The sequence below is a fragment of the Vipera ursinii genome (genome assembly GCF_947247035.1).
Source record: "Vipera ursinii genome assembly, chromosome: 7".
In the NCBI taxonomy this organism is placed as follows: domain Eukaryota; kingdom Metazoa; phylum Chordata; class Lepidosauria; order Squamata; family Viperidae; genus Vipera; species Vipera ursinii.
The window spans coordinates 50,045,004-50,059,775 of record NC_139521.1 but is presented as its reverse complement, the minus strand read 5'-3'; the positions used below and the strand labels follow the sequence as shown (position 1 = coordinate 50,059,775).

Below are 14,772 nucleotides of genomic sequence, written 5' to 3'. Positions count from 1 at the left end.
ATCATGCACTCTAATAGTTCTATATCTCTCTTTTTCAGCACTGCTAATATAGCACAGTGGTTGCAGTCTTTGCTTTATATAAAGAAGATTATTGGTTTGAAGCATGACACAAATATTTTTATTATATTTGTTTTCTTGAATAACAGTTTTCTCACAGACTTTTTTAAAGAAAACAAGTTCAGGAGTTTATTGTTTAAATGCTTTTCTCGTTACTTGAAAGAGAAGAGTTTCTCCTTTCCCAGATCTCAAAGAGCCCAAACATTTTTTTCTTTCCATTTATTTCATAGCAATTTGGTAAAATAATTATGTTGCGATACTGTGACAGTCCCAGAATCACTCAATAAGCTTTTGACACAATTTTGTCTTGAATCTGGGTCTTCTCTGTTGTTTTTCAAAACATTAACCACTTCACAAACTGGTCTTAAGGACCTATTATTTTTAATTCATTAGTTATTAATAAAAATTACAAGTGACTAGTAACACTAGGAGTTATTTATCAATTCCGCAGTAGTACTGACAGAGAAAGCTATATTTGGCTACAATCCTGATTCATATGAGAAGTGACCTCTAGTTTATACTCCCCATGATGATTTTTCAATAGACTTTATTTTCATAATATCTTTTATTGGCAGTGCTCAGTGCTTGGGTGTATCTTCATATTATTAATTCAAGTAGTAAATGGAAAACTTTCACTGTTTACTGGAATAATAAATATGATCTTATTAGTTATATTTTATAACAAGTGCATAAATCTTTTCTGCTTAATGTATAATGTTATCTTTTTAATAATTTAATAAATTATTTTCAGAGCTAAAGATTCTTAAGCTTGAGCTCAGCTAATTTCATTACAACCTATTTTACGTATTATTGTCATGTCAGTTGCACACAGATACAATCATAATATTTGCATAAATCTTATGTCTTGACAAAATTGTATTCAAAATATGATTTGTCTAGAAAAATTGGAATATATGTACCTGATTAAAGATATATGCTAAAAATGATGTAAATACCTTCACTGGATATAATATGTTGCTCAGAATTATCTCAATATTTGTAAAATCACGTATCACAGAAGATGGATTTTGTATCAATTTGATAACCATGAATTCTGTGAGGTCTGCCAAAAAAAACTATGACTATAACATTCCTTTCCCTTTCCATTGGCATATATCTCTTGCTGATCAATTGAATGTATTGATGACTGTTGGAAGGAATAGGTTACAAGGACCTATTACAAATAATGACAAAGGGTTTCCCTTGAAAATGAAACGCTGATTAAAAAATATTGTAAACTCTACAGGAATAGCACTGGTCTGGAAGTCACCATGCACATTGTGCCCTGCAATTTACTTAGCGAGATGTTATTGATCTACATATTTCTAATTTTTTAGATGCCCAACAAGAAGAAAACACTGAAGATATGGTTCTGGAGAAACTACCTGGTACATATTTTGTATATATCTTGCTATATACCCAAAATACATTTTATAGTTAATACTTGTGAAAATAATATAGTCTGACCTTCAACCAAATGTTCTTTTATTATGTTTGGATTGCATCCAAGGAAATTTTACTCTTGATAAAATGACGAAGAGAAGTTAGTATTGTATTTAAAACACAAGAGTTTTTCACAGCTAAAAAAGTAAATGGTTAATTACATTTCACTCTTTTTCATTTTTTAGACCTATTGAAGAGTTTCTGAAACTGATGAATGAATATGAGGATATGCTTGTTCAAACAAACCTTGAAATGTTAAAATCGACCAAATAAACAGGCTAATCAAATGAATATTTTAATATGTTTAGTTTTTGTATCCATAATCATCAACATTAAACAATAAATAAGTTCCAAAAAATTATTTATAAACATACTTGAATTTCTATCCCATGTGCTGATTAACTGCTCTAATTCCTATTAAAATAAACTAATATGTTAAAATTCAATGTCTGATATGACTAATATTTATATTTTTGTTCCATGCTTTTTTAATTCACTTATTAGAATTATAATTGATTGATATTATTAACAAAATGAAATAGCATTTCTTATATATACTTCAGTTAAACAGTGTAATTTTTGAATGCATTTTTGTGAGCTTGGGAACCTTTATACAATGATTAACACAGTTGGTTAAGGCACTGTGGGTTAAGGAATAAGACAATCATATCATAACATATCAATATATTTTGTTTGAGAAATCAAAGATGTCCTTTAAAGTAAATTAATTTTAGGTTAATTTAAGACAAGGCATCTGTCCTGTGGGATGGGATGTCCCCGAAGTTCTGTGTGGCTATCATTTGATAGCATTCTGAAAGGCCTTAAAGTTTGGCTGTCCTCCCAATTCTTGGGCTAGGTCAGTGATGGCGAGCTTTTTAGAGACCGAGTGCCCAAACTGCAACCCAAAACCCACTTATGTATCATCGGGTGCCGGGTGGGCATGGCCCTTTGGGTGGGTGTGGCCAATTGGGTGGGTGTGGCTGCAGTGGTAACGGCAGACTGGGTGGGACTACAAAATTCAATCAATCAATTCCAACTTTGCGAGAACTTTTTTTTTTCCTGCGAGAAGTTGAATTTGATTGAACCTTTTTTTTTTTGCACATGGCAGCGGAGGCCTAAAGCAAAAAAGGTTTTATAAAGCCCAGCTGAAGGCCTAGGACTGGGGCGACAGCACACGTGCCCACAGAGAGAGCTCGGCGTGCCACCTATGGCACCCGTGCCATAGGTTCGCCACCACAGGGCTAGGTGAATGAAGTTCTTTGTTTTGTATTGATGACTGGATTTCCATCCTATTTATTTATCTTGTATGGTATTGTTTAATTAGTTTTGTTTTGTTATATTGTGGGATGTCAGGGTTAATTGGAGATCAGGCATGTCCAAAATAAATACTGAAGGATTTTTGCATACCTTGTATCGTGCTTCAGATTTGGCATATTTAGTCTTGATATTGACAGAGGTTCTTACATGATCATTGCATTTATTACCAAAAGAAGCTTCGATTATTGATGGAAGGTAAGAATATTTAAACTCTATTTCTACATGCTTTTCTTCCAAATTATATAAATATTTGATAGCAGTTTGACCATCCAGTAGGATATTAATGGTATTAGACATTGTAGAAAGAGTTCTTTGTCATTAGCTAAGAGTTCCATTTCTACAAGTTGCATCAGATCATGGTAATCATAAAAATTATTTTTTTTAAAAAAAATATTTCTTAGATTTCTATAGCTGCCTATTTCAACAAGTGTGTCTGTAATTAATATAGAAGAAAAACCATAGCACTATTAGTAGGAAGAAATGCTGCAGGGACCTAATTTCTAAATATTATAGTATAAATTAATAAAATCTCTAGCTCAAAACTATATTATATGCATCACAATATATGAAATTTTAAATACAATATAATGTACTATAAAATCTGTATAAATTACTCTTGTTGCATTTGTTCCTCTTTTGAATTTAATTTGTTTTTCAAATTATGATAATAGACTAAAGAGCTACATATATTATGCTGCAATTTAACCACTGGGAATTAAATAAAATAATCACCTATCCAGCAGCTTTCTTATTTAGATGTATTTTTGCTGCTCCAATATTTCCATTTGGCATCAGAATCAAATTTCATATTATTGGAATGATATGTGCTCATATCACCACTCTACCAATTAGACTGGCATATAAAATAACAATTGTATGGATCCTTCCCGTGTGATCTCAAAATTTAACAATCCCTAGCACAGCAAAACTGCATTGTAAAACACCGATACTCCTTTAGAATAAATAGTCTTCAGTTCTGACAAGGATTTTATATAATTTGCAGAGTCTAATAACCTGAATATTTTGCTTTTTCTTCTTCCAGGATGTATTATGAGAAAATGATATTGCCAAACTATCCCAAATCTTACAATAAGTTAGGAAACAATGTTTGAAGAAATGTACATACTAATAATACACCTAAGTGGAACAGGCTAGATTTATTACTTCAAAAATTTGTCCTGGCACATTGCAGTTCTTGGAAAACTCTGAACTAATCTAAACTAAATGCTTTGAGAAGGATGTAAATATTAAACATACCCCTCATGCATATTTTTCAATAATACTAATATAAACTGCACAGTCTTATAAAAATATATAGGCTCATTTCTGATTCCATATAATTTACATGTGTACTGCATAGATTTTGACTATTTGCAATAAATAGATTCTTAACAAATATGTGTTTTTCAAAAATTATAATGAGAAATCACTTTTTGTGGTACACAGGAAGCTTGTTTCTCCAACTTAAAATTTCTTACATTTATAATATCCTGATACTAAAGCATCCATCACCATGGTTTCTTGAAAATTCTCATATAGCACCAAAACGTTGATCTATGCTGTGTCCTCTTACCCAGGCAAAGTCCCATTGATTACAGTCAGACTTTCTCTGAAGCGGCATATACAAGATAGTACTATCAGAATTCAACATATTTTTTTTTTGCTTCACAGGAGAAATCAAAATGGTGATATAAAGTGTCATCATGAAGAAAATCATCAGAATAGTAACGTTGGTGTACATGCCTACTTAGTGTCCATCTTCTAAATTGTTTGAAACTAATTTCTATTCCATAGATATATTCAAGAATAAATGAATAGCAAAAGATAAAGTGCTAAGAACTGTGAATTCAGAAATGTGCATATTGCCAATATTGTTCAATGAATGCTGCTATAAAAAGTCCCTGGGGCAATTCTACATACTGTATGTCAGGCATCTTTGGGGAAGAGAGTACTACAGTATATGCTTAGGCTGTTCTTGTAATATTTGCATCCTAAGGGTGCCTAGATTCTGCTTCCATTTCTTTCAGTTCCAAAACTCTTATTTTATTCCTTCCCACACAGATCTCATACATTAACCCTATATACAGACATAATTTGCCCAAAGGAAATCTTCAACGGCAATGTTGATGATTAGTTTATATAACCATTCTTCTAACCATTAATTTCAATTAACATTCATTACATGAATATTTGAGATTATTAATTTTTTTGTTTTATTAACATTAGTAACAAATTAACATCCCAAGTAAGATATTTAATCAAAACTAAGTGATGATCCAACCAACAGCCATCAGACAGTCTGCAACAATATTAAAACTTACTCCTTAGCTCAGAAGCAACTTTATATTCCTATCACAATTTTGATCATACTATTTTTCACTACCACTCAGAATTATTTGTCCTTCTCTATTTGCTCAGTGGCCATATTTTTCTTTTCAAATCATTACAGCAAATATGATTTATCACCAGGCTGTCCAGAAAAACAGTTTTTGCTTATATCTGGTATTACTCCATTCTGTATTAGTGGGTCTCTTTTCCTTTAATTATAATCTTTAATTCTTTCCTGTTTCCTCTAGTATTCAACATTCTAAGTCTCATCTTAATATATTTTGTTTACTAATCAACAACATTTTCCCACAAGAAAATGTGGAAAATTATAATTTCTTCTCTTCAAATTGTTCAGAATTTGAAGCAATTTGCAAAAATGATTAAGACAGGAACTATGCAAAACTAGTGACTGATTGTGACTTCCAAAAAATTATATCTGTAGCTTTGGCAAAGACTTGCTTTGCCTTGGCTCCTGGAGCTCTAAATCCATCATGGAGAGCTGCTATATGGAATGCGTGTATATGATCCCAAGTCTTCTCCTTATCCAAAGAGGAATTCCAAGAAGCCAATCCATTCACCATCTCCTTGTTTCACCGTAATCATCTCAGCAGAGCTGTCTTCAGTTTGCTATTGCTTCCCAGAATTCCCACAAAAATATGCTTTTGAAGGTTGTGGACACCATGTGCAACAATATAGAAGATACATTTGAGGGCCGCTGGGAAGTAGAAATTTACAAAAATAACATACCACTACTCAGGGTCAATCACTAGCAATCCTAGTAATCTCTGATCCTGACTGCCATTAATTGTTAACAGATTTAGGTCTAGAATTATGCTAATAAGAATCCAAAATGTAAAGTGTAACTTGGAAGGGCTTCCTGGCTGAATTGCTTAGTAACAATATATACAGGTTACTTAGTTACAAACATAACAGCATCCCACAATAATTCATCATGTGATTTCTCACAGGGTTGAAAGATTTGAAACTGTGCTGCAATTAGTATAGTTTGAATTTATTTGAATTTACACAAAGTTGTCTGAAATTTGTCAAAGAGATTGCCAAAATCACATAAATAATCAAATGTTATCAGATTAGCTTTTTTCCTTGAGAAGAAGAATAAAACGTTTTATTTCTCATCCAAGAAAGTTCATCGGTTGTGATGGTGGGGGAGGGGGAGGGATAGAGGATAGGTACTGACAGTTGAGACTGGGTGGGGTGGAAGGATAAGTTCTAACTGGATGGTGGGGGATGGAAGAATTGTATTTCTTTGCAGTCATTTGGTTCATTAGCACTCTCCGTGAGAGTTCTTGAGGCCACTTGGGAGGGGGGGTTATCTTAGGCCTCAAGGTGGAGTTGGTTGTGGAATGTTCTTGGCACTGCTGCAATAACTTCAGTTTGTAGACTGGAGATAGATGGTGTCTTATCCCTCCCCCTCTGTTGAGAGAGGGCTGCTCAATGTTAACATAAATGGCTTCTTTTACACCTCTTTCAAACCAGTGATCCTCTCTACCCATAATGTGGACTTTGCTGTCTTCAAAATGCAGCCAGACAGCTGAATCTTGTCCTGATGAGTTTGTTCTCCTATGATGTGCCATGTGTTTGTGAAGTGGTTGTTTTGTTTCACCAATGTACAGATCTGCACGTTTCACTTCACTGTATTGCATATATGACAGTTTTTGTTGGGGGTGTTTTACCCTTGGGGTGGACAATCTTCTGTCTTAGTGTATCCTTGGGTTTAAAGTGTACATGTATGTTGTGTTGGCTGAAAATTCTCTTGAGCTTTTCGGATATTGTAGCAACATTGTCAATGTTGTCATTTCAGACAAAGAAGAGAACAAATGCATCCACGTAGTCATTCCATATGTTGCAGGAATATCTGAATATCTGAAAAGTTCAGGAGAATGAGTTCTGATTGACTGAGCAATGAACCCTATTTAACAAGATGCAATTCTGTGGTGAGAAAAGTAAGATCCTACACTTAGGCAAGAAAAACCAAATGAGGTTTGATTATACAGTATGAGGCAGTACATGGCTCAACAGTAGTAATTGTGAGAGAGATCTTGTTGTCCTACTGGACCATCACTTAAGTATGAGCCATCAGTGTGCTGCAGCATCCAAAAAAGACAATGCAATCCTAGGCTTCATCAAAGAGGTATAGCATCAAGATCTTGAGTGATAGTACTACTCTATATTGCACTAGTGAGACCCACTTGGAATACTGCATCCAGTTCTGGTCATGATACAAAAAAGTTGTTGAGACTCTAGAAAGAGTGCGGAGAATAGCAACGAAAACCATAATAGGTCTGGAAGTTAAACATGTGGTTAAGGGAACTAGGTATGTTTAGACCAGGGGTAGGCAACCTTGGCTCTTTTTTGACTTGTGGACTTCAACTCCCAGAATTCCTGAGCCAGGAATTCTGGGAGTTGAAGTCCATGAGTCATAAAAGAGCCAAGGTTGCCTACCCCTGGTCTCGGCTAAAGAAAAGGATTTGGGGTGCCATGATAGCTGTCTTTCAGTACTTGAGGGGCTGTCACAGTGAAAAGGAGATTGATTTATTCTTCAAACCACATGAGGACAGGACAAGAAGCAATGTGTGGAAATGTATTAAAGGGGGATCCGAATTGGAACTAAGGAGAAATTTCTGACAGTGAGAAAAAATTAACAAATGGACAACTTGGTTTCCATCGCTGAACATTTTCAAGAAAAGATTGGACAGCCATTTGACCGGGATGAAACAAGATCTCCTGCCTTGGGCAGGGGTTGGACTAGAAAACCTGCAAGATCCCTTCCAACCCTGTGATTGTATGATTTTATTCTAGTGTAAACTGAATGCTTCCTCACAATAATCCTTCCTTACCAACTGCAAACCAATATATGAGAGAAAGTAATTCTAGGGTAATTTTCACATGTCATTTTTACCATTTAGATGATTATTTAACTGAGTAATATTATTAAACAACACTAAACACGCTTACTGTATTTATACATTTTCTAAAATATTGAAATGTTCTTTACACTGTATGCATATTTCTTACTAAATTGTATGTCTTTGCTGCTTTACTACAAGGTGGATAGTGATTACCCTCAAATAGCCCCAGGACAGCTGTTGATAAACTGATTTTCCATATGAGTAGATTGACTTAATGAACAATGACATTTATGTGAAGCATTTATAGAGAGGTAGTAGGATCAATCTGCGCTTCTAACCAACTTCAAGGCAGGTCATTCTTTGTTTAAACATTTAAAAAACAAAGAAAATGTTTGATCTTTAATCCTCTTCTTCCAACTTTGGAAAGGAAAGCTTGCAACTTTCCTGTAGCTCTCTCCTAGCATGTCATTTTCTATGAAAATACATAGGGGTTATATGCTCATTAGGAACAATTTGTCTATGGGTTTGTTTACCCAAGGATGATCTTATATTGTATGAATATGTCCTACTTTCCCGCTGAATAACAATTAAAGTGAGCAAAGGGGGAAAATAACCTATCCAAAAGGTAGTCTCAAAGGTGCTTTTTCAAAAGGCAACTGGACTGGGTTTTTTCCTTGAGGAGGAAGAACAAAACATCTTGTTTCTCATCCAATAAATTTCATCAGTTGTGATGGGGGGGAAGGGATGGAGGAAACTGGGTAGTGGGGGATGGAAGGAGAGGTTTAAATCATTTATGAAGATGTTAAAGAGTCCCACCAGGCTCAAGGTTGACTCAGCCTTCCATCCTTCCGAGGTAGGTAAAATGAGGACCCAGATTGTTGGGGGCAATTAAGCTGACTTTGTAATAATGCCGCTTGGGGTGTGTGTGTGAAAGCCCTAATAAGCAGGCATATACATAGAATGAAGGCTACTGCTAAGCTTGTAAGCCGCCCTGAGTCTTCGGAGAAGGGCGGGATATAAATGGAATTAAAATAAAAAAAATAAATAAAGAGCCCAAGACAGAACCCTGAGGTACCCTACTGCATGCTTCCCTCCATGTAGACATAGTTCCATTGAGGGCTACATATTCTATGTGGTTGGTCAGCTAACTGCAAAACCATCTGGTAGTGGTACTGTGTATCCCACATTGTTCTATCTTATCAAGTAGACCTACTGAAGTCCAAATAAACTATATCCATAGCATTTCCCCAATCCAGCAATTTACTCACTTTATCGAAGAAGGTAATCAGGTTTATCTGGCATGAACTGTTTTTAACAAACCCATGCTGGCTTCTAGTAACCACCTTTCTTGTTTCTAGTTCCTCACAAATCAGCAGCTTGCTTATCTTGTCCAGGATTTTTCCAGCTATTGATGTCAAGCTGATTGGTGTGTAATTTCCTGGATCCACTTTTTCCCCTTCTTGAAGATTGAAAGCACATTAGCTCTTTTCCAGTCCTCTGGGAGTTTCCTCATGCTCCAGGAGCTCTGAAAGATTTTGTTTAGTGGTTCCGACATCATATCTGCCAGCATCTTCAGTACTCTGTTATAAAATATCTGGTCCTGGAGATTTAAACTCATCTAAAGTGGATAGGTGTTTTGGTTTTTTTTTTTACTGATTTCTTACTTATTTTGACCTGGATACCTGCTCTGTCTCCCACTGTGCTGCTTTTGATTGGTTGAATTATTTTTTTTCCCTTTTGTGTAAAGGCAAATGCAAAGAAGAAATTAAGCAATTCTGCTTTTTTCCTGATACCCATCACCTTCTTGCTTTCTTCTCCCATTAGCTGACTGAACTTTTCATTGAGTTTCTTCTTGTAAGCTGTGGTGACGCAGTGGTTAGAATGCAGTACTACAAGCTACTTCTGCTGACTGCCAGCTGCCAGCAGTTCGGCATTTGAATCTCACCATCTCAAGGTTGACTCAGCCTTCTGTCCTTCCGAGGTGGGTAAAATGAGGATCCAGATTGTTGGGGACAATATGCTGACTCTGTAAACCGTTTAGAGCGGGCTGTAAAGCACTGTGAAGTGGTATAGAAAAGTCTTAAGTGCTATTGCTATTGTTCCTTACATACTGAAGCTTTTTAAAATAATTTTTGGGATTTGTCGCAAGTCTTAATTCAATCTGAGCTTAGCCTTCGTGATCCATCCTTGAAAATTAAGGTTATTTTCTGGCATTCTGTTTTAGTTGTGTGTCCCTCTTTCCATTTTTATAGTTGCCCTTTTTGTTCTTTAATTTGTCAGAGCACTCTTTGTGCAACCATGCTGATCTCATCTGGAATATTGTTTTTCTTCCTAGGTGGTAATTGTTTTTGTTTGTCCCTTTAGTACGGTATTTTGTTTTTCAAAGTTTCCCATGAATCCAGAACTGTTTTTCCCTCTAAGATTTCTAACCATGGAATTCTTTCTAATCTCTCTCTTAGTTTATTGAAGTCAACTCTCTTAATGTCTTAAAACACTGGTCTGACTTTGTTCAATCACCTTTCTGCCTGCTTTTGGTGAAGTCTGGTATGACACAGTCACTCTCCCCAAAAGTTCCTACAACTTCCACTCCCTCAACCATTTCATTCCTATTAATTAAGATTAAGTCCAGGATAGCTGATACTCTAGCTCCTAACTATCCTCTTTGGATGACAAAGTTGTCAGCTAGGCACATCAGAAACCTGTTTGATCCCTCACTCACCGCAGTTTATTTTCCAATTGATGCCGGGGTAGTTAAAGTCCCCCATTACTACAATGTTGTGTTTCCTGCACACCTTGGCTAACTGATTAGCAAAAAGTTCATCTATTTCCTCCACTTGATTGAGTGGCCTGCATATACATCTATAGCAGGGGTGTCAAACTGCCAGCCCACGGACTGGTTGCATCATACAGAGGCTGTGCCCACCCCAGCTCTGGCAATGTAAAAAAACACACGATACGTCGTGACATGTCACATGATATGGCGAGTTTGACACCCATGATCTATAGCAATGTCACTTCTTTTCCCTATAATATTCACCCTAATAATTTCAAGAAGGCTTTTGTCCCTGGTATTGTATAGGGACAATACCTGTAGAGGTATGGTAATTCTTTAGATACAAAGCAATTCTTCCCCCTCTTTTTGAGTTGGTTCTGTTTCTTTTGAACGATTTATATCCTTCAAGTGGTATTTTCCAATCATGGGTTCCATCCCACCAATGTATTGATAGCAACAATATCATACCTGCTTCATGTACTAGAACTTCAAGTTCTTCATTTGTTACCCAATCTCTGAGCAAGTATATAGGCATCTGAGTCCTTTATGGGTGACCTTGGTTTTGCTTCCTATGTCTCTTGTTCTATACCTGAGTTCTCTTTTCTTGTCATCACTCCCCTTCTCATTGTCTTCCAGTTTTAGTTTAAAGCCCTTTGGATGAACCTGGCCAGTTGTTCTCTTTTCAAGCAATGTGGAATACCTTTTCACTACATGGCATAAACCTTAGTGACTACCTTTTGACCTCCATTGCAATCTTGGGTGCCAACAGTAAATCATGATATAAAATGGTGTTTAAAATATGCTACAAAGAAATTGGTATTAGAGCAGCAGCTTTGCTTCAAGGTAAATATGATGCATGAAACACAAGTTTTCTTCAAGCAGGTATTAGCTTTCCCTGTCTAGTTTTTAATGTGACTACCTTTTCAGCGATTTGAACCCTCCTGACATTGTGATGTAAATGAGAAAAACTACAGTGTTGACACTGATGAGAATCCATGTTGTTATTGAATTTGATTGGGGGGGGTGTATTTTGTTTCTGTTTATTGTTTTGACAAGGCAGTTTTCTATGAATAAAAGAAACCTGGAAGCATGGCAATTTTTATTATGGAAATGATATATCAATTGCTATGTGTAAAAACCTGATTGCCTGTATTTAGCCCCTGTCTTCAGGTTGATTCCATTTCATCAGAAAGAGCATCAAATAGCTACAAGTTACATTTAAGTAGGCAGAATTTGAACAGCTGTAGCAAAAAAAACCAAAAACCCAACCTTTTCGGTCAAAAGTAAAACAGCATGAAAGAATCTCTAGAGAAACATTTATTTTTGCCTAAATATTCTCTATACTTAAAAGAGATCTATAATTGTTTTGTGAACAAAATATGTATTAGCTTTATTTTTAAAAATAAAATAAAAAGCATTAGATCATAGTGATCTATGAGTATTTCAAAACAAATGTAATACAATAGTATGGGTTAACTTTCACCAACTTGGTTCCCTCAGTTTTATTATTTACTTATATCGAAATTTTCATCCTTTTTATGCCATATGGAAGTGTAACATCTTCTATGGACCACATCGTCCCCAAGTAACATAGCCATTGTTGGAAACAGCCATTTATCACATATAATAGGGCTGTACAATACATTTGAAAGAGATGCTTTGCAAAATCCTTGTCCATGAAGCAGAGAATCAGCCACATCTTTTCAAAGTCTCACACAACTTGCCATGAAATCAGTGGCATAGCGTGGGGGGTGCAGGGGGGGGCCGGCCGCACCGGCCGCAACATCTGGGGGGGCGCGCTCGCACTCGCAGCTCTCTGCCCCTGCCTGGCTCACTCACTCTCTCTCACTGCAGTGCTGGCTGTGCGAATCTGATCCGAGCCGCCGGGTTGCCACCCACTGTGGAGAGGGGGTGCCAGGCGTGCGGTTAAGGGGCGCAAATTACTTGCCTTGCCCTGGATGCTGACAACCCACGCTACGCCACTGCATGAAATGCAAACCACCAGGGACAGAGTTTCAAGTAGGGAAGCCAGCCTCTCAAAGATGTGGTTGCCTCAAGGCTTCAGGGAGAGGTGTTTCACTTGTGCTAACATACTTTGCAAAGTCCTAATGTATTATTTCTATTAGGTCTATATTTTAATAAATTATTTAATGATAACGTGTTATGGGATCAACCTCTACATAAGAATAGATTCAGATTTGCATAAATTGCAAAGTATTGCCCAGTACCTGAAATGCTGTTATTCCTGATTTTGACTAGTTTCATTTTCCATTTCAATAATTACATGCAATTAATTTTAAAAGAGGATTTATGATATATTAATAGTATTACTTACATAAAGAGAATATAAATGTATAATTGCCATAGAAAGGAGAAACAAAATTACAATAATAATCTGTTAATAAAAGAGTAAATGAAAATAGGTATGCATCTTAAAACAGTTACACTGTCTTCCCTGTGCTTTGTATCAGTCTGATTATTATTTCAAACCAATATACATGAATTTCATCCAATTTCTCCATTTTAAGCATTCATTAATAATAGAATAAGCTACATTCTTTATGTCACAGTTTGGGCCTAAATCAATATTTTAATTGCTTTTCTCCAAACTACTGTACCTTTTCTGTGTTTAATGGAACTTTTAATGGGTTGACTGTTACAATGAAAATTAATTTAAAACTTTTACCCCAAAGTTAAGCATATTTATCTCAATTTGTAAAAACTAAGCACATTTTTAATTGCATGCTGACAAAAGTATTTTTAATTGTTATTAACTTTATTTTGGCTATATTTACCTCCAAATAGAATGAATCATGGATTTGAAAAATAGATATTAAACCATTCTTAGTTTGTATTAGGCATATATGAAAGGCAATATCCCAGGCAGCTCCTAAGACTCTCAATAGGATCCTTGTAGCAGGATGATCTATAACCTAAACCTTCTGAGGAAAGAGACCTTCATTTTAATTACAATTTGCATCATCATTAATGATCACGCTTGCCAATTCTGACAATTGTTGTAATCCAAAATCACGCAGAAGGCATGAATTGTAAGATTGGATTATCCTATGGTTTATTTATTTATTTATTTATTTTTGGGACTTATATGCCGCCCTATCTCCCGAAGTACTCAGGGCGGCTAGCAACAATAAAAACAACAATACAAAAGTTAAAAGGAATTAAATAAACAGCCCCAAAACAAATTAACTGAACAATTAAAAATTAAAACATTTTAAAAACATTTTAAAAATGGTTATGGATCAATTAATGATGCTATTCAAAGAACCCATGAAAAAAAATCCCTTCAAATAAAAACCTTCACAGAACAGCTACCTGCCTCTCTTTGATTGTCAGCTCTATCTTAAAGATGTCATTTTCCCCTGAGATACAACCTCCCAAAACTTTGTTTTGGCACCATATACCAAAGCAATGGGAGGAGGCATATATTAAATGCATACCCTGTGGGCTGCCAAAAGACTGCTGGGCACATGTCTAAAATACCCCACTCACCACTTGGGCATTGCAACAATGAAATGAAGGAGGGTATTCAAGACTGCTGGGTCTATTTTAAATTGCCTGCCTGAGGCTTCAACACTGCAGTGCAAGAGGTAAGCAGCTGGGCCTTGGGGCTCTGCAGCTGTCACCCATGCACTGAAGCTGCTATGCGGGAAAGCAAAGAGTCTTTTTAGAAATAGGACAAGTGGTACTAAAAGATGCATTTCTCATACTCTTCCCATTTTTCCTGACATCCCTGAATTGGCAAGAGGAGTTGTGGAGATAGCTTTTTGGCATAGTGGGCACATCCTGGCGCTTCTGCTGCCCCAGATTGAATTACTGTAAAAATCAGTAGGTGGAGACCAGAGGTGGTCATGCACACCTTTGCCTAAGGTAGCAATAGCACTAGGACAGTCTCTATTCCCTAACCTACCTGCTGCAAACTGGCCTCTCAGCACAGCTTAGGCCAGCAAAAGCTAGAAAATACCT

General features: G+C 36.0%; 1 protein-coding gene across 1 annotated transcript in view; it reads left to right on the top strand.

Annotated features, from left to right (window-relative positions):
* The window catches only part of TTC29 (tetratricopeptide repeat domain 29), a gene marked incomplete at its 5' end in the record, with an annotated part of 98,212 nt that extends 96,309 nt beyond the window's left edge, over nucleotides 1–1,903 (top strand). The window contains 2 exons of the mRNA XM_083367783.1: nucleotides 1,395–1,445; nucleotides 1,686–1,903. Of these exons, the coding sequence (XP_083223909.1) occupies nucleotides 1,395–1,445; nucleotides 1,686–1,705 (71 nt within the window). The 3' untranslated portion in view covers nucleotides 1,706–1,903. The remainder of the gene's footprint in view (nucleotides 1–1,394; nucleotides 1,446–1,685) is intronic.
* Nucleotides 1,904–14,772: the final 12,869 nt, after the last annotated feature.